Source organism: Acinonyx jubatus, chromosome D1 (genome assembly GCF_027475565.1).
Source record: "Acinonyx jubatus isolate Ajub_Pintada_27869175 chromosome D1, VMU_Ajub_asm_v1.0, whole genome shotgun sequence".
Classification (NCBI taxonomy): domain Eukaryota; kingdom Metazoa; phylum Chordata; class Mammalia; order Carnivora; family Felidae; genus Acinonyx; species Acinonyx jubatus.
Genome location: NC_069390.1, coordinates 105,425,566 through 105,446,633, shown reverse-complemented (window position 1 = coordinate 105,446,633; position 21,068 = coordinate 105,425,566). Strand labels below are relative to the sequence as shown.

Sequence of the window (21,068 nt, the reverse complement as noted above, 5' to 3'; positions counted from 1 at the left end):
GGGCAGCGGCCGGGGTCCTAACTCAGCCTGTTCTCTTTGCAGCCTGGTGCCTTGGGAAAGGAAAAGGGCGCGAGGACTCGCGTTCCAGGCGGGGCCGGAGAGGATCTCCTGCGCGCCGCTCGCCTCCCGGCCGGCTCGCTCGCCCGCCCGCGGTGGCCCCCTCGGCCCTTGGCTCGCGCGTCATCCTCTCCCGCACCAGGGAGTAGTTTGGGGTGGCGTGGGCTCCGTCCTCCTCCTGGCTGGTGGGAACGGTGTGCCCGGGAGAGGAAGTGTGGTGGGCCCGGCCCCTCCCCGCCCAGTGCCGATGAGTGCCAGGGCGCCCAAGGAGCTGAGGCTGGCGCTGCCGCCGTGTCTCCTCAACCGGACCTTTGCCTCCCCCAACGCCAGCGGCGGCGGCGGCAACGCGAGCGCCCGTGGCCCGGGTGCAGGCGGCAGCGGCGGCGGCACCTGCATCACGCAGGTGGGACAGCAGCTCTTCCAGTCCTTCTCGTCCACGCTGGTGCTGATTGTCCTGGTCACCCTCATCTTCTGCCTCATCGTGCTGTCCCTCTCCACCTTCCACATCCACAAGCGGAGGATGAAGAAGCGGAAGATGCAGAGGGCTCAGGAGGAGTACGAGCGGGATCACTGCAGCAGCAACCGCGGCGGCCGGGGGCTGCCCCCAGCGGCGAGCGGCCAGGCCCCCGCCCCTGCCAAAGAAACCCGGCTGGAGAGGCAGCCCCGGGACTTCGCCTTCTGCGCCCCCTCCGACGCCTCCTCTTCGTCTTCGGCCCCCGGCCTCCCGTGCCAGGGTGCCCGCGCTCCTCCTCCTCCTCCACCACCGGCCCCCAGTCCGCAAGGAGCACACGCGGCCTCCTCCTGTTTGGACACAGCTGGCGAGGGCCTTTTGCAAACGGTGGTACTGTCCTGATTGTTGAGCCCCTCTCTCCTCTCCTCTCCCTCATGTCCAGCATCTTGGCCTTCCTTGCTTTTATCCCCCTCCGCCCTTCCCCTCCCACTTTTCTCTGGTTTCTCTTCCCTCTTCCTTCCTTCCGTATCTGCCCTCCCCTCACTCTGTTTCTCCTCCGCCGAGGCACTGTGCGGTATTTGTAAATATTGGGCAAGGAAAGTCTCGGAAGAAGAAATAACGCTGATAATACTTTATTATTAATATTTATAGTAATTATTATAATACTAATAACACAATCCAAGCGCATGACAAATCACATAATTTCTCATTGTCAACGAACGATGTGTCTTCCCTCTCCGCCCTGCACCCTCCCCCCCCCCCCCCACACACACAATAAGGAGGAGAAACCGCACAAGTTACCAAATATGAAAAGAAGGCATTGATTCCCGGAGCAAAGGGAGTGGAGGGGGCCCGGTGTGTTGTACATAGCTGTCAAGTCAAGGCTCAGTTAACTTCCTTTCCTTCCACCCCCCCCTCCCCCATCCCCCATAAGCTTTCCCTTTTTCTTGAGCTGCCCTCCCTTCCCCATTCCTACCCTCAGCCGGGCTCAGGCAATAGTATATTATAAAGAAAACGTCCACATTAAGCACCAGAACTACAAGAGGCCACAGAGACCGTCCCAGAAAAACATAAATGACATGAACCCATCTCCGGTCAGCCCTCTTCTCACCCCTTAGCTACCCATTCCCTTTTCTAGGACCAGGCATTTAAATTTACTTTTAGAAATGTCCCTCGCTGGCTAAAAATCTTTAACAGAGTTGAAAAAAAGGAAGGAAAGAAAGAAAGAAAGAAAGAAAAGCAGAGAAAGAAAGAGAAAGAAAGAAAATGAAAAAGAAAGAAAGATCTGCTTTTGCTGCCTGCCCTGCCCCCAGCTGTACACCTTTTGAGTTGTGGCATTTTCAGGATTCACAGAGGATCCAGAAGCTGTCCAGCCAGGTCTGGTGCTGAAATTGCTTCACCAAACTGGTTACTTTATTTGGTTGTGCAGGCGGAGGAGGGGCTGTTTTGGGAAATGACTATTTTAGCTTTTTGTTGGCTTCTTTCTTCTTTTTCTACAATCGGGTTTGCGCGTGTACTATTGGTTTTATTATTGAACATTGCATTAGTTACCTTTTTTGTAAAAAAAAAAAAAAAATACTAGGTGATGTGCAGTACTGAAAGTGCAGTATCTAACCAACCAGAATGTTTCTGTTTAATTTTTAGAGCAAGTGCACCTTTGTTATATATTTATTATATTGGTACCAAATACAGAAGCAAACTATAGTTCTGTACTACATTCTCCAAACTGTATAGTCTTGTTCTTAATTTCTAGCTGTTGATATAATGGTTACCACTGGATGAACAATTCCGTGGTACAGGCCTGGCTTCCGCTGTTTCCAGAAGTGTTCTTTTGTATCTTACTCTGTAGTGGGCTGTTAAAAAGAGATAACACATGTTTTCTTTTTTCTTTTGCGAATAGCAGAAACAACCACAACGGAAAACAAACAGATAATGGATGTGCAGGAATGCCATCTATTAAAACATGGTTAATATTGAAACAGTGCCTCTAGTCCTCGCTGCATGCACCTACCACCTGGAGGCAGTGTCGTATGTGCTTCATGTACTGTGTGCGTTGGGGGCGAGACTGGTGGGGATATTGGGCAATTTGGATGACAGGATGTGCAAATTTCAAGAGACGTTAAACCCAGTAACTGCTTGTCGGATAAAAAATATTTGAAGCTTGTTTAGTTACAAATGTGTGCCTGCATCTGAGATGCAGCGATAGAAAGTTCTTTATCTTTTCTTACTCTGGCTTACCTACCTTCCCTGGATATACGAAAAAAAGATGGAGAGAAAAACACAGTGAGAGAGAAGAAGGTCAGTATTTTTGTTTTCTCTCTCCTGTTGCCAGACAAGGCCTTCTGTGTTAGAAGTGGGTCCACCTGTGCTCATTTACCACTCTGTTTCCCTTGGGTTGGTGATAGAAGGGGCCAGAAGCATATTACAATCTTAATTATGTGCACTGGCGTCCTTTCTTGGGAATCAATTCTTTGACAGCTATTTAAATGTTTGGATAATGTATGAATGAGAATGTTCTACAAAAAGCTCAACCAGAAGAGTTCTTATTACGTGCAGCGTGTAAGGCAACAATGCCCTTAAGTGCATCCCTCTCTCAAGTAACTAGTAATTCTAGATTTTCTCTCTTGGTTCCAGGTTGCTGTGCTCTTATCTAGAGAAAAGATTACCTCTGAGGTTTTAGGTCATCTGTTAAATTGCCCAAGCTCAGTCTGCATCTTTTATACAAATAATTTAATAAGCTTAATTTTAACGACCGATTAGATACTCAAGTCCTTTCCTGAAGCACAGAGGATCATCACTGAAGCATGCCATATATTGTGATATTAGGAAGACCAGATATAATCTTTGGGTACAGCCTATTAAACAACGAACCAGATTCTCTCCAGTGCCTTAGTCACTTCCTAGTAATAGTTAGAAAGAGTGCATTAACTCCCTGAGGCCACTAGGGAATCCTTTAGAATATCAGAGCTCTACATGCTACATCAGGATGACTAAGGCACTGTGAAGAAGAAAGTCCATTAAATTTTGTAGCTCACCCTCATCCAGCTGTAGCTCTTTAATACCTTATTACAGAATGACTTTTGGACTTTTGAAATTTGAATAGAATCAGGGACTCAGAAGGGAGCTTCCTCATTTCCAATAAGCTCCACTAAGTGCATGGATATTACTTTCTCCCCCTTATTTGGTGCACTTTTTACAGTGAATAATTTCCCATTTTATTAAAGCAATAAGATGTTCTGTTGTGAGCAGTGCTGGATGATGATTCCATATCCTTGGTGCTGAAGCTACTCGTACGTTCTTGCCTTATGAATCACAGTGCATTCAAGGCATGCAATAATAATCCCCTTCCAAGGAGCAGCCTGTACACTCTAGGGGGTAATTAGGAAATTGTCCTATATCATTTTTCCCCAAAGGAATAGAGGAAACAGGAGAAATGAAAGCATTACGAATACTGTTTAAAAAATATCTTGATACCTCTAAACATGGGCACACATCCATAATATGACCTTATTGTGCACCTTTAAATATGTATGCCTTTCTTCATCAACTGGCTATGGTCGAATATTTTTAATAGTGCTCTTTGTAAGGATGATGTGGCTTGTGACTCAGATTTCATACTGAGTTTAGGATACTCAGAATTCTAAGCTTCTGGTGGTGTCACTTGAGATTTTTATGATAGTGAATTACACGAAATTCTAGTAAGACCAGTCCCCACACCCCCTTATTGCAATAAGCACATATCCCAGCAATTTGCACAGCAATTTGTGCATTTGTGCACAGCAAATGCACAAATTGCATCTTATTGAGCTCAAATGACAGTCTCAGGAGTTTGGGATGCTACCAACAGGGCATTTTGGATTTCATTTGTATGAAACGAAAGGCAATCTGGAAATAGCTAAATTTATTTTAAGGATTTTATTCACCGATGTCCCGTCAAATGAATTGCTTCAAATCCCTATAGCTGCAGCCCAACTTCTGCAATGGCTCTTCAGTATAAATTAAGGTGGCATGCTTGATTCTTGCTGTTTTTAAAAATGAGACAATTGGAGAGAGAATACCATTATGTCAGCTGTATGGGACTCTGAATCTTAAAGATGTAGATAAATATAATCTTCTTTAGAATTTATATACACCCATAGATATGTATTTATATATGCATACATTTTGTACAAATTTACAATGGACTTTTTGTATTCTCTTTTCTGTCATTACAAGAATGAGATGGAAACCAAATAGTTGTTCCATCCTCTTCTCCAGAGAGGATACTGAGGTGTCAGGTATATGCATGTACTTATTTCTCGGGTTAAATCTGAATGACTTTCTCTTTATTTAATGAAAGGGGAGAGTCTCGGTTGGTTCTGGGAATTGGTAATTAGATAAGCTTCTTTTCCTAGTTAGTGACTCAAATGTAGCAATGATAATGAACTTGTGACCATATCTATGTGGTCTAAATATCTAGATGGAAAGCAAACACATCTAGAAGAGCTTTAGGGCTATCTGGGCCACAGACCTGGATTGTGGCTAGGTTTTTTGTTGTTTTTTTTTTTTTTTTAATTTTCAGCCTGTATGTTGTGTGGAGATAGAACTTATATCTGCATATCTAATGGTAAAGTGAAAATATGACCATTATCTGTTTAGTTTGATATGTAGCTTTTGAAAAATATGGATAAATTAGCTTTAAAAAAAAAAACCTTTGGCATCTGACTTTTCCACCATTTCTGTATCGATTGACTTAGATAATGGTTAAAATTCCATTTTTTTCCCTATTGTGTACACCTACGCTTTAAATGTTTTTCTGTGGGTGACAGTTGAGCAATTGCTAGCTGGTACTATGTGGAAGTTATAGGTTAAATTAGAACCAGAAACTTTAATCTGGTCAGGCTCCTCAGGTCCATCCCCCTGTTAATCTGAACTTTGAATCTGAATTTGAAAAACCACTTAATCTGGGCCGTCCTTTCTGGGGATTAGTGATCATGGCTCCTAGATGTTTTCATTCACATTCGAATGAACTGATGTATCTATCAAGGGGTATTTAATCATTGAACTGAACATCACTCTGATTCTGATTTGGTTTCTGATTTACTTGATAGCATTTAAGAAGCAGCTTTGATGACTTAACATCAGTACTTATTAATGTCACCAACCTAGTAATACCATTGGTGCCCTGTAGGAATGCTTTGCTAACAATAAGAGTTTAATTAACTTCAGTTGGGGACAATGTCTTACTAAGATAGTTCTACCTTTTTTGAAGCAGGGACACTTGTGATTTCTTTGGGTTGTTTGTATAGGGAGATCAACAACAACAGTAATGACGAGAGCAACAGAAAAACTGATTTTTGAACTCCAATATATCCAATAGAATAAAACAGATATTAGAATTCATGGAAAATTTGTTTTGCTTTTCTATCAATAAAAGAGTTTTCTTGTTAATTGGCTTTTTGGACACTATTCCTTATTCATTTATAATATACCAAGATTATAAAATTACTCATTCTATTGCCCTCAGATGCGCAATTAGTTTTTATTTTTAGTTATTACTCATCTGACCTTCTTCACAAACCAACCACGTCAAAAAATGGGAAGTTTATAAATTTTACTATAACCCGATACACTGAGTCCAGTCCAATTTAGCAATCCTTTTTGGCAGACGTTCAGGCTGTCTAGGTCATATACGTCGTCTTTCAGATTTCCTCTTTGCCTGCCTGCGCTTCTCTAATAGAATCAGGTACGTGGAGAAAGGCTGTGGTTAACATGATTTTGTGGCAGTTACGGAATTGGGGAGCCTCAGAGTCATAGAAATCCCTTGGGCTCTAGCTGAACTGTGCTGGAAAGTAGTTGAGTAGGGCTGCTCTCCAGGCTGAGGTGCTTTTGTCCTGACATTCACCACTGCAGTCGTGTACCCAGTCTCGAGTCCTCTTCCATGGGAGACGGTATATCCCACACCCTGCCATCCCTGGGTCCAGCAGGGCTCTCACAGTTTGTCCTCTTCTTGGACCTATAGGGACTTCTGGGTGTCCTGCAGGCCGTTAACCTCCCGTTGAGAGGCATTGGTTCTAGCCCAGGATTATTCTTCTGTCACTTCCACCTCCGTCCAACTAGTCTTGTTTCATGTCAGGTGGTGCCACAAAATAGGTTTTCATTCCAGGGGGGAGAGGTTGCCATTAAGCCCTAATCCTTGGGCTTCTCCAAAACTATTTACATGTTTATGAAGCACCGCCCCCTTCTTTCTGACTCCTAACTGTGTGGAGAAGAGAAACATGATAGCCTTAACAGCTGCCTGCCTCACTCTTCTACTCTGTCTCATTTTCCCCCCTCAGAATTACCCCAGACTGCAAGAAGCAGATTTTCCTCTTAAAGCTCCCCTTTTATCTACCTGAGATTCCTTCTACCATAGGTGGCGTCCTACCTCTGAAGTGGGCCTTGTCTATTTTCTGACTTCAGCCTTGTGACTAACCCCTCATGGCAGTTAGGGAATAGGAGACAGACAGAAGCTAATGGATAAGGGAGCCTAAATTGGGAGATGTTTGAAACCTGTATTGCTACCATGGTAAACCTTTGTATTCTTGAAAAGACATTAATTCGTGATTAAGGTCTTACTCTCCCTTTTCCCAAGAAGGTGAGAGCTTGATTATTATCCTACGTTTATTTCTTTGTGCGCTCGTACCCAATCCCTCCAAGTTTGGCTAGCAAATCTGGGGATGGATTGAATCTTTTACCCTGTATCACTGTTTGGTCTCCAAGAAGGCACAGCCTCTTCCCAATACTGGTCCATTACATGACCCTACACCCACACCTAAGAGTTGCAGGTAGTATGTTGGAAATGTTTTCCTTGAGCTAGGAAAAACTTCTAGTGGCTTCTAGAGTGGAGATGAGTGACTTTCTTTACCAAAAGACACTGGGAAAGATGGATTGGTTGGTGCCAAATCTAATCTTTAATCATGGTCTGCTTTATTCCCAGGAAGTAAATACTTTTTAATCTCTCTCTCTCTCTCTCTCTCTCTCTTTTTTTTTTTTTTTTTTTTTTACCTCAAGAGAGGGGATGAGTATTGACTCAGCTAGATTTCACAAGACTACTAATGAACCTACTCCCTGACTCCTGGGATCTTCCTGGGTCGACTTAATTAAATATTGGCTGCGTATGCTCTTTATGATGAGTTGTTGAAGTCCATTCTCTTTTTTCCAAAAATACCTCTCTAAATATGCCCTAGTCTTGAATTGATGCTGGTAGTATTGGGCATTGCTCTCTGAAAAATTGGTTCCACCTCTCAAAACTTTACAGACAAAGAAGGGGCTCCAGTGATAACTTTTCTTCACCCTTCTTTTCTACTTTATGCTGACAATTCTCCATCTGCATTCATGAATCTTCTCACTCCCTGGGTCATGGGTCTGACTTAGGATTTTTAATTTTAGCCTAGAGATATATAGTCACTCCATGATACAAAAATTTGTTTCACATAGACTTTTAAAAATCCTGAAAAATACCCTGAAATGCACTACGATGGCAAAAATACCTTTCCTGTGCAGATGTGAAAAACAAATGTGGCTCTATTCTTTCTTCCTGTGATTGATCCAGCTTATCTTTCTCACAGGGACCTCAAAAGGTAGCCCTTTAAAAAAACAATTTCATACTCTCAAATTGTCTCTTCTTCTCTCTTCCTTTCCACAGTAGTGTCTGGGAATAATTTATGTTATATCCTGGTGGATGAAGAGGAAGGTTCCTCAGACTTGGACAGTCTTAAACCAATCCTTTCTGGGTTGGGTGAGAGAGTGGCCAGTCTGTTTCCTGGGTAGCACCCACTGCTGGAACCTGTGATTCTGGTCTTTTTCCACCGAGTCTCCCCAAACCTGAGTCCACAGTGGCTTTTTTGTGCCAAATGCAGGATTTTGTTGTTTTTCCTGTGTTTAAGCATCTCTGGGCCCCCTCAACTGGGACCAGTGAGTATCTCTGAGTCCCATTCAGGCCATGGGACATAAAAACACTTCTTGTTGCCTATAGTCACCACCCCTGTCACAGTGCCACTGCCTTTCTGTAGGAGAGAGAAGAGTACTCTAGCTGTCTCTAGTAATTGTTCCCCCTAGTAGAGCCAGGGAGATTCTCCAAAGCCCTTCCTGGCCTCAAAGTCCTCGGACTCCCTGATCCTAACAGAGTACATATCATTGGACGTCTCTCAATAGCTGTTTGTCCTGAATCGAGGGCAATCAAAGGGTTTGGCATCCAAGAACCTTGGAATCTACCCTTCTCTCCATCAACATTTGACTCCCTTCTTCCCTCCAAACTACACAGAACTGTAAGGGATAGACTTTTTTTCTGTATGGTCCCTTATGTGGTCCTTAGGTAAAACCACTCAAGAAGTCATAGATTTGGGCTGTTTTGCTTTCTGAATGTAGTATCCTGTGCCCTGACTGCCTCCACACAGGTCAGTCTTAAGTGGAGAATACATTGTGGAAGAGGGATTGACCTGCTAATAAATGGGCCTCCATTAAGAGGTGCTTAAGAAATACTTTATTAGTTATGCTTGTTTACACAGAGGTAGTTATTTCGAGTTGAATGGCTAGAATTTGGTGATAAAAGAAAGACACCGTCTCCCCCTTCTACTTGGCAGTGTGTGAAATCCCTAAATTAATAGCTTGGTCCCAGGGGGGTTTATGTTGTGGGCCCCAGTCAAGTCTCTATGAGAGAGATAATAAGTGTCACCCTTTTGTAGGGTGCTGCCATAGAAGGCGAAGAAGTGTAGGTCCCTAAGTTCCAAAGGTACACACGTCATCAGAGAAGAACAAAGAAAGGAGAGGCTAGAAGACATACTCCTCTATCTTTGCCCTTGGGGGCTACACCCACTTCTTTCTGTCACAGTGTGTTTTATGGGGAGATGCACAGAGAATCATGATTATGCCCAACGTGTGACCATGTGGGCTTGATGTGACAGCTGTATTTTCAGGGGCCACCCGGGTTAGTCCTGTTCTTAGACTCATAGTTAGCTTCATTTTCTTGCTTGAATTACACTACCCTGTTTCTGAGAGTTGTCAGTCAGCCTGCAGTCCTCACTGTTGGGCCACATCTCTGTAGCTGATCCTGGTGTGGCTGCTGACTAGGTGTCAGTGACTTTTTTTTTTAAATCTGGTTGATGAGATGATCCCTTTGAACCTTTCACCTCTAACATTTGAGAGCTCGTTCAGTCAACAAATGCTCCTTGACAGCCAGCCGTATGCCAGGCATCATTTTTGGTGCCAGAGATACAGGAGTGCAGGTAAATTTCTCGCCCTCATGGGAGTTTTGTTTTGTTTTGGAGAGAAACAGTAAATTAAACACATGAGTATTATGGATTATGTTACAGGGAGAAAAGTGCTATAGAGACAATAATTCAGTAAAGAGGATAAGGGATGTGCCGGGAGAGAATGCTACATTTTAAATAGGGTGGTCAGAGAAAGCCTCCCTGACAACATGATATTTGAGCAAAGACTTAAAGGAGCCATGCAAACATATGAGTTAACTGATGAAAGACCGTTTGGCTATAAGGATTTGTCAAACCCATTTCACCCAAGCCCCTAATTTTGTAAGCAAGCAACTAGGGATCTCGGTAGGCAGAAGGCAGGAAACTGACGCTTACTGAACGGTATGTCAGCTGTCACTCCTCAAGTAGGGGAGAGGGGTAAAATCTGCCCCTAACCTTGAGGAGCTTATAGTCTGATTCGACAATAAATTTCAATTCCGTTCCACCGTGGTAGCAAATACTTGCAAAAGTTACTCTGGGCGTACAAAATAAGTAGCAGTGGTCTGTGTGGTAGGGTTAGGAAAGGTTTCCCAGAAGAGAGAAGACTTTAGGTTGGCTTTAAAGGATGAGTAGGAGTTAACCAAGAAAAGGAAAAGCAATTTAGGCAGAAAGAAAAGCACGTCATCTGAAAGCACAGAAGGAAGAGTGTTGCGCATCTTTGGAGAATGTCACGCTGGGAGTGACATAAAAGAAGTCTGAAAAGTAGAAGGAATATTCTTCAAGGCCCTTCAAGAGTAGCTCTTAAGAAGATGCCTTTCTGTTGTCAATGGGGAGTCAGTGAAGAGTTTGAATATAGAATAGAGTTATACATTTGGATTTTTAAAATATTACTCTGGCAGCATCAACGTGCAGAGTAGTAGATCACTGGCGGTCGCAGAGCTGGACGTAGAGACACCAGATAGGATACAGCCGCGGTAATCGTGCAGCAAATGATGAGAGTTTGAACCAGTAGGGGTGGGGGTGAAGAATAATGGTATATTGCCGAGCATGTGAGATTATGGAACTGATGGAGCTGTTGATTATTAGATGCGTGATGTGAGGGAGAGGAAGCAAAGGAAGGAGGAGACAGCAGGGAACGGATGGATGCTTTCCTATTTTGTTGGTTAGGGCGACCCTAGCCCGAGTGCTGCTTAGCTGTCATGAGTCGGGGACAAAGTTAATCGTTCATAATGAATGTTCACATGGAGGTCTGGGCTTTGCTGGCACAGCCTCGATGAGTTTGTCCCCAGGCCATGTTCAGACCGGTGAAGCCTAGTGCTGTGGAGCAGCCTGCAATTTGGCGTATGAGCTTCGAGAAATAGCACTGTCACTATCATGTAATTCCTGGATGACTACTCATCGTCTGTCAAGTTGGAGGAGTCCTCCGTATGTCTGGAAGTGTGTGCGTTCTGACATTAGTTTCTAAGGCATTTGTTGCAATTCTGAGACATGCCTGCAGAGAATCGTGAAGTTGTACAGGATCTATGATAAACCCTGCTTGGCTCTCTTAGAGGAGAGAAATAATCAGATTTGACACCATTGGCAGGGACAAGAATCGATACGCTGCTGAGAAGGAATCCCAGGATGTTGGTGAATTTGTTGAAAAACCAGTACAACCGGAATTATGGGGAAAGGCCTGAGTTTAAATCATGCCTCTCTCACTTGGTAGTTGTGAGACCTTGGACAAGTTCCATAACTTTCCATGTTTCAGTTTCGTGAAGGTTTGTCATGTGGATTACCTGAGAAAATACATGCAAAGGTCTACCAATAGTGGGCATGGTAGTTCCTGTTTTTACTTCTGTGAGGATTCGGTGGTGTGGGGAGGGCAGAGTTTCCTAGGGGATGATCAGTAGCAAAGTCATGTTCTCTGTGCTCCAACATCACATTCTAGTCTCTAGCAAAGTGCCTGGCATAGAGTAGTTACTCAGCATAAATGTTGAACAAACATTTGTCAGTCAGTTAAAATTCTACGGACACACGCCTGATGAAGTCTTTGACGCTGCTCTAGGATCTAGCCAGAGTCATATACCGGAAAAGCAAAAATTAACAGGATATTTGTGACAGTCACCAATTTCACTTGACTCCTAGATGGCAAGAAGCATGGCATCATTGGAATCTTTGGCATTTTCAATGATCTAAATCTTCAGGGAGATGCTTGGCAGATACAATGCTTCTCCACCACATACTGTCCCTACTCCATGCTGGTGTGAATAGCTCAGCAAAGCTTGTTCTTATGACCTTAGCATTAATACTTCTCACGACTGGTACAGGAAGAGTGAATCCACCATAGAGCCCCTGGGGCCAAACGAACACTTGTTGAAGGTAAAGAATCAGGTGATCGGCCAGTCGCCCGGCGTTTGTCAGTGTCCATTGGTTCTGCCCAGAGGGAGACACTAAAGAAGAACGTAGGACCCAATCCTCTCAAAGAGATTATGGCTCCGTTAGAGAGACAAGACTTCCAGAATGAAACAGTATAAGCAAAACCAAGTTGAATGAACACAAACTGATCATTATATAATCTTCTTTCATTCTCACGTTCCAAAAGGGAGCCATAGGATTCCACTCGTGTGTAGACAGAGAAATCTGGATCTGGCAGTAAGATTTGGAGTTGAGGCAAAGAGAGGCTTAGGCTCTTGGACTAGAAAACATGTCCCTCTCCCTCAGTGGTTATGAAAACCACAGGCCCTTGGCAGAATTGCCACAATCCATCATTCCTTCTTTTTAATCCTTTCACCTGCCCCAGGATGCTCTTAAGCTCTCTCAACTGCCCAGTGTCCCACTCTCTTTCACTTGAAGGTCTGTCCTCTTTTTGGGTTGCTGGACCTAGTGCCAATGTATGGAGGGGGATGTTTCCCACACCACTAACAAGCATTCTCTTACACCAGCTGGGTGTCCTACAGTTCAACTCAATGCTGACACTATCTGGAGACAGCATCAGATCTCACAGGTACAGGGCCCTTTTCCACAAGACTGTCGCCAGCCCCACTTCAGATACCATTGGCAAGCCCACGTTGTTATCTGTGCTTCTGACTTACTAGCTGCAAATGAGCAGTTCCTGAGACCTGCTTCTCAGGTTTAATACATTAGAGCAGCTCACAGAACTTTGAGAAACATTTCACTTACTAGATCATCAGTTTCTTATAAAAGGATACAACTTAGGGAGAGCCAGATTGAAGAAATGCACAGGGCGAGGTGTGGGGAAAGGGTGTGAACTTTCCTGTCCTCTCTGGGTGTAGTCTCCCCACATCTGCCTGGTTTCACCAACCTGGAAGCTCTCTGAACCCCACCCTTGTGGGTTTTCACGAAGGCTTGATTATATAGGCATGATTCATGAAATCATTGATATTTGGGGTTGATTCCACTTCCAACCCTTCTTCTCCCCACCAGGTTGAACTGCAAGTTCTGACCCTCTAAAGAAATGATTGGCTCTCACGGCACCTGGGTGGCTTAGTCCGTTGAGCATCTGACTCTTGATTTTGGCTCAGTAATGATCCCAGGGTTTGTGGGATCGAACCCTGCATCAGGCTCCGTGCTGAGCATGGAGCCTGCCTAAGATTTTCTCTCTCTCTCTCTCTCTCTCTCTCTCTCTCTCTCTCTCTCTCTCTCTCTCTCTCTCCCCCTCCCCCGGCTTCCTCCCCTGCTTGTGAGGGCTCTCTGTCTTAAAAAAAGAAAAAATGGTTGACTCCCCTGGCAACTAACCCCCATCCTTAGATGCTTTCCCAAAGTCACCTCATTAACATAACAAAAGACACCTTAATCACTCTCTACACTTGAGGAAATTTCATAGGTTTTGGGACTGTGAGCCAGGAGCCATGGATCAAGACCAAATATATATGAGAAGTCTAGTTTACTCATCTGAATGACCAAATATATATCTTTCTTATAAATCACGATATGGTTCTTCCCAAAGTCACACTTTCTATTTAGGACCAGTGTCTCTCTCTGAAAATTCAGTATGAAACTGTGTTCCTCTTGTAGTATTGCCTGACTTTTCCTTCTTAGAACCATACTCTTGCCAGTACTGAGCATGTGTATTTGGTATTTAGCAATAATGGCTATGAATAATTTAAGAAAACATTCCCATTTTCACAGAAGCCTTGGGTAGGAGGGCATATTTCAAGGCCAGACTTGGGGTGTAGGATTGTTGGCCTCAGGACCTTAAGATCTGATCAAGGGAGTAACCACCTACTCAGCCCTCAGCAGGCAGGACCCAGGACAGATGAAGATCTATATAGGCCTCTGGCCTTAAAAAAATAAAAACAAAGATGTGGCTTCCTAGTGTATCGTCATAGGTGGTTTAACACAAAAATAATGCAAAAATGTAAAATAAAGAAGTCCATTAGTAAAGTTCTGTTCCCCCCCCCCCCCATGGCAACTATTTCCATGTTTTGTTCAGATAACAGGTTTTATTTTTTCCCCCGCTCAGTGTGCTTGATAGAACATCTAGCTGCACCAGGCACCCCTCATGGAGTAACTGGGCAACCTAGTGTCACTTGTACAAAGTCTCATATTTCAGATCATGACTGAGGTACTGTCTGTGGAAAGTTGATCAACCAATCCTCTACACCTGCAGGGCTTGATCCCAGTCAGGGACATCTTTGGCTTCACATCTCTGTGGTTCCTCCGATGCAGAGAAGAGACGCGGGGCCACAGCGCCTTGTCAGGCCAGGTTGACGCTGATCTGTACTTGGCCACGGGTTTGGGCATCAGCTGGGCTTGGACCCTGAGTGTGCTCACTCCTGCAGCCTCTAATCGGTCAGCTCTTTGTTTGGATGCTAGAACTACTTCAGGGGTTAGTCCAGGGCCATCGGTCATCACTGACAGCCTTCTTTGGGTCACTCCGTCTGTGGGCCCACAGTAGAGTCTACCCAGGCTTTGTTCCCTTCCTTTGAGTGCCAAAGAAAAACAAGTCAGAGGCAAAATCTCCAGGAAAATCCTGTTTTAAGCCTACGGATATCATTGACCTTTGTTCTTTTTCCTTGTAGAAACATAACAACGTCATTTAAAGGAGGGGACGCTTCAGCACCACTTAGGAACTATCCTATCCACATTCAAAGTGGGTGCTTTGTTTGTGCCTGTTTTATATTTAACCAACATATCCCAGTTCACCTTCAGGGTAAATATTTTTTGCTGGGCGGGGGGGGGGGGGGGTGGGTATTATTCCTGCTTTATAGATGAAACACTGAGTCTCAAAGATAGTAAGTAATTTCCCCAAGCTCACACTGCTAGTAAGTGATAGAGTCTGGATTTGAACGAAGCTTTGCCGAATTGCAGAGCTCCTTATCTTCCATTTCCATACTGTGGCTTTTTATCATCGATTTCAAATAATTACTTCTGTGAGCCTCCCCTCAATAACAAAGGACTTAACAAAACCGTGTGTACAAGAGCACGCCCGAAGGTGTAGTACAAGAACCCGTTTGCCTCAGAACCTGCAGGACTGTGTGTGGAGAAGGGAGAAGATTATCAACGTATTGAATCTACAGGTGACCTGGGCCTGACCCATTACTTACTGAATCTCTATGTCTGGAGATATGCATTAGGACAGCGCATCTTTAGTGAAGCCCCCAAGTGATGGCTAATGCCAACTAAAGCCATATGGCGGAGGGGTGCCTCATGAAGAAGAATGAGGACCTTGAGGGAAATCTAATTTCTGTAGACTCTACCAAGATTAGAGTGCGAAACAGCGTATTCTTCAGGATGCCATGGAGGGCGTATGCTCATTATTTATTGTACAGATGGAACAGAGATGCTATTTGTTTGTGTACTAACACACAGCTTCGGAACGGAATGGAATTGCCCACCTTTTTGAGCGTGGTTCCTTTTTGTTGGCATGAAAAAGACAAAAGAACCCCACGGCCCTCAGACCCTGCTGTCAGAGTCCATGGCTCTGGCAAGGTCTCTCCTTCACAAAGGCAAGTAAACAGAATTATGCAGATTGGGTTGGCAAAGTCATTGCCTCTGAAACAAACCCAAAAGCCACAGACACCCACCAAATTGCATGAAACAGAGTTGTGGCCAAGAGGAAGTACATGGCGGCTTCAAATGCAGTGAAACAAAACGCTACCAATATGGCTGTTGGTATGTTGGCATCGTTGGTGAAACCAATCAGTTACCCCTTTAGGACCGGAGAAGGTCAGATGCTGTACCAGAAGTACTAACAGCATCCTCCTCCCAGAAGCCAGATAGAGAGGGAAACATTTCAGCCGAGGTGCAGGCAGGAATGAGGAAAGGTGCTTCAGTTAAGCAGACACACCAGCGGGGTCATTGGCTATCCAGCGTTTGAAGAGACCTGTGTCACGTGTTCAGTAGAGATTGGCGCTCGTGTGTTTTTAAAAAAATAACAGAAATGGAATTCTTGGAAATGTTTCACTGTCCTTTATTCAGTAATAATGAGGTGTCTCGATGCCAAGAATTTCACTTTTATTATCTTATTCATTATTCACAAAACTCTGAGGTGGGATTGACCCCACCCATAAACTCCTGGGAAGGAGAGCAGGGCTCAGGAAAGGTGAGTGGCTTGCCTGTCACCACATGCCCAGTCGCAGACACCATCTGGCCCCGCAGCTCTGATTCTGGCTGATTCACCCTATTCCTGCATTGTCTCTGCATCCCCATCATGATTCTTTGCTAACAGCAGGCTATGCCTGGTCCAAAATGAGAATTTTTCCTCTGCATGCTGGCTGCTCCATGAATACTGGGTCTGGCTAGCCTCTCTTGTTACAGTTTTGAAAATGACCTGTGGCGCGGGGTCCAAACTGCCTCTCAGGTACTGTATCTGTCCCTGCTTTCTGATGGAGAAAGCTAGACAGGTGCAAAGGACCCATTTTTGAGCTGTGATAGGCTGTGGTGGAGAGCATGCATTGGAGAGACAGACTTCCTGGGTTTGAGCCCTGCCCCATGACTTACTAGCTGTGTGCGGGTGACGTTCAGGTCACTAAGCTGCCTCCTCCTCATTCCTGTAATTTGCAAACTGATCTGGGGATGTAAGTGTGGAACGGTCGCAGGGAGGATGGATGAGTTAATATATTAGACGAATGAATAGGTGCTTAGAATGGTGACTAGCGCAAAGTGAATGCCCCATAGATAGCGTTGCCGTTTGTTGCTGTCATTAAAGGTTAATAATTAGAAAGTTTGGGGTCGTCAGTATGATGATGTGCAACATTATTCAAACAATACACAACAAGCACAACCTACAGGAACTTTCAGATAAAACGAGAGTGTGGATGCTGGCCCAGACCACCTGTCTTCACGTCTTGGCTTGACACGCTCCAGCTGTGTGACTTTGGGTGGCTTGCTCAACTTGTTCTTGCCTCGGTTTTTCCCCTGAGAAAAGGTAATAATAAGAGTGTTTATGCCAAAGGAATACTGTAAAGATTAACAACAGGTTAACATTTCTAAAGTGTGTGAGAAGAGCCTGGGACAGAACAGGAACTGTCTAAGTATCGCTTAATGACAACTCAAAAGACCGGCTTAAGACCACATGCTTGCTCGAAACTGGGGCTTTTCTAACCAGCTACTCTAAGCGTGTGGCTCGGGCAGCTTTGCCAATCGTTGAAGTCAGACTTGTTAGCAAATTCTGGGAATGTGTGAGCCTCAGTTTATGGACACCAAATCTCAGTAACCCTTAGACTGAAGGCCTTAGTGGCTTATGTGATCACACACAAAAATAAAAATAGTGAGAACTGGAGAAAAAAGAAAAAAAGGCTTGCAGTTTTGGATCTGTTCTCTGACCATGGAGAAAACTCTCGTAGGCACCGGTACCGTAGACCACAGATGATACTCTGAGGAATTCAGGCCTCAGGCAGAGTGCTCTTCCTCTGATGCTGTGAAAATCCCCTTTCACACCATGGGAAATGTGGGAGGAGGGCAGCAGCATGAACAGCCACCCACTTACGGGCACCAGGAGGCCCTGCCCAGGGCAACCCCAAAGAGAGCATCCTTCGGCAATGCCGACACCTAGTTCAGTGCCATTTGGGTGAGCGCCTCTGCAGGAGACACGAAGAAGCATCTTGTGGGGCAAAGAACCTACATTTTGCAGTTAGTCAAGCCTACACTGAGTTCCTGCTCCGTTGCTTGCCAGCCATAGGACCTGAGACAACTTACTTAGAACCTCTGAGCCTTCATTTCCTCAACCTTACAATGGGGATAATAATGCCTGCTTATACAGTGACTTTGATGTTTTTTTTCTTTAAAAAATTTTATATTGTGCATCTAACACAGCAACGGGAATATGGATCGTGGCTCCCCATCTACAGCAGCAGTGTGTTTATTGTGTACTTGCAAAGTAGACAGGTACTGTGTTAGGCACTTAGGATCCATTATGTCCCTTTATAAGGTTCTATGAGATAAGTTCTATTAACTCTTTTCTCTATAAATGAAGAAATTTAGGGTTGGCCAGCTGAAATGACCTTCCCAAGTCACATGGCTAGGATGTGTGAGATCCATGGTTCCATCGGTTTTTTCTGAGTCTCAGCTCCACTCGTGCACTTTTCCTACCCCTTTCACACACCTTTTATTTCATTCCAGGGCGTGCAGGCCTCCAAAGGCAAACATATGGCATTGAAGACCACCTGCCCTTATAGCCAATATATGGACTACAGTGTTAGTGATCAATAAAGTTAGCCAAGGGACCTTGTTTATTCTCAGGACTTGAGTAACAACTCAGGGCAGCTGGGAGTGAGTGGAGCGGAGCCAGGCAGCAGACCCGACGGATCCTGTTGGATGCGGTTCATCTTCAGAAGGAAGATGCACTTGAGAGGCTGACTCTCAGGTCTTGTAATCCTGTAGTTCTGAAATAACCTGCTCCAGAAGAGACCAGAGGAGTTTTGCTGCTACACAACAGGTTCGGAAGGATCACACTGGCTTAATTAAAGCCTTCTGGTTGATACTCTAGCACATGATTGTCAGTGGTGTTATCACTCATTTTTATCCTTGAATGAGGGCCCTGAATACCTTTCAGTGTTTCACTGGGTGTGTTGTCACCTCCTTGACTTTTTTTTTTTAAAGCGTATGTATTTATTTTTGAGCGAGAGACAGCATGAGTGGTAGAGGGGCAGAGAGAGGGAGAGAGATCCCAAGCAGGCTCTGCCCTGTGAGCCAAAGCCCCATGCGGGGCTCAAACTCATGAAACCGTGAGATCATGACGTGAGCCGAAACCAAGAATGAGACGCTTAACTGACTAAGCTGCCCAGGCGCCCCTCACCTCCTTGACTTCTATTACTCCTTCTCATATTAGTGAATCCCAGGAAGCCTCATGGGCCTCCAAATTTGAAACCTAAATGCACCTGAACGTTCAGTGAAACACTGGTTTTATAGTTTTACAAGAGCAGCTCATTTAAAGCAGGGAATCCTTCTAAGTAATGGACTTCACCTACCCTAGCTTAGGTGAGAGATGAGCAAATAAAACAGGACCAGCAAACGACCCTCATAGCACAGGAAGTGTTCCCTCGTGGGCTTCGGGTCCAGGACCTTCTCCATAGACTTGAAACCAAAATGAAATTGATAGGCACACACACAGGGGCGCACGTCTGAGGCACCTCACGCTGTGTGAGATTTGGGCTTTTCTGGTTAGAGGTGCCTTTGTGCGGAATGAGATGCTTATCTTCTCAGAGGAGTAGAGAGCTTGATCTTACCGCCAAGGTGGTAGGTAGGTTTTATCGCTCTCTTACAGACATGGTCTTGGTGATGGCACATGTACCGGTAAACATGAGTTACCGCTCGGCTTCCTAACAGTCCGCCGTGTCTGTCCCCATTAAATGGGTCCGATACACAAGTACAAGGTGGCTGTTTCGCAGCCGCCACGAGGAGTCTTCTTCAAAATTGCTTCAGGCCACGCCGCTCGGCTTGTTGGGCTACTTCTCTCTCTGCTCTTTGTTGTGTTTACAGCTTGTTCCACGTTGGCTACGTGCTATGGCTCTCGTTCTCCCTGTGACTCTTGCATCCATGAGCCAGTTTCAGTCCTGTTAGCTAGAACAGAGGCAATAGGTGCCTCTCCCAATTCCCTGACATCCTGAATGTCGTGTGGATTCCCTTCCATGTGAATGGCTTCTTACAGTAAACATCACAACTCTCTGAGTGCTTTTTCAGGCTGGGGGAGAATGCCAAGCCTCCTGCTCAGGTAGCCTGAAGTCCCAGGGAGTTAACACCCCTAGGAACAGACAACCACCAATGACACTTGGGAGTTGGTACGTAAATAGCTCAGTTTCCTCGTGCCTAGGATGGACGAATTCTGAACTATGTTCTGTATATCTCCTGGAGATTCTCCTGGACTTATTTTGCTCTCCTCTACTGGTGCTTCCTGGAATCACCTCCCAAATCAACGAATTCTACTTACCTCTTGGTCTCAGAGTCTGCTTCTCAGAGTATCCAACGTACAATACTCCAGTTTTAGATATGAGCCTCCTCCAGCACATGAACCAGTGTCTGCCTCTGGAGCTCTACAGTAAGAGATCCCAGCCCCTAAATGCTACCATAGCCCTCCTGAGAAATGTTCCAGGCAAACATGACCTTCACCCAGGTTGCTCTGGGCCAGAGGGGCTTCAGACACTTCAATGAACTAAATTGATGGAGAATTTCACGATGTATGCAAGTGAAGAGACAGAGTGAACAGTTTGTGAAGAACTCTCTCAAATTACTTGGGCATTTCAGCAATCATTTTGTATAAACCTGGCTTACTGTGGAGAAGTAATACAGTATGGTGGTTAAGAGCTTGGGCCCTGGAGTCGTGTTACTTTGGGATGGAGTAGTTAATCTCTTTAGGTCACAGTTCTTTTGACTATAAAATGGGGAGGATAATAAGAGAACCTACCTCAGTTGTTGTGAGAGTCAAATGCCATCATACTAAAACTGTTGTTCTAGAGATTTACGCTTGATACATATCCACATATGTACTAGCCGTCATTAATATGCCATGGTACGTCCCACGGCATAAAATAGGGCATTATGCCCTTTTTTAAGAAAGAAAAATATGTATGGATAAGACACAAATCTGTAGATTTCATTTTCCTGCTAAATAATAAATGAAGACTTGGGTTGGCATTTGGGGGACGGGATATGATCCCACTGGATTAACACATTGCTCCTGGTTTGGGGACTTGTTGCCTAGAAGCAGAGCCCAGCATGGGCATTCTTGTATTAGTAACTTATTGTGAGGGAGTTCTCTCAGGTAAAACCTGGAAGGGAATGAGGAAGGCAGGATAGGACAGAGAAAGTAGCTAAGCAAAGATGTAGTTCAGTTGAGTTTAGATTTAGCCCAATCTCTGATCCCAGAAAGCTACGGAATGTGAATGGCTCTACAGAATTATTCCATATTG

The 21,068-nt window shown here is 44.7% G+C and overlaps 1 protein-coding gene across 3 annotated transcripts in view; it reads left to right on the top strand.

The window, feature by feature from the left end:
- Positions 1-1,050, top strand: part of CD1H11orf87 (chromosome D1 C11orf87 homolog) — a 305,472-nt gene extending 304,422 nt beyond the window's left edge. For all 3 annotated transcript variants that reach the window (XM_053204135.1, XM_053204136.1, XM_027036453.2), the window contains one exon: positions 43-1,050. In XM_053204135.1, the coding sequence (XP_053060110.1) occupies positions 43-910 (868 nt within the window). In that variant the 3' untranslated portion in view covers positions 911-1,050. The remainder of the gene's footprint in view (positions 1-42) is intronic.
- Positions 1,051-21,068: the final 20,018 nt, after the last annotated feature.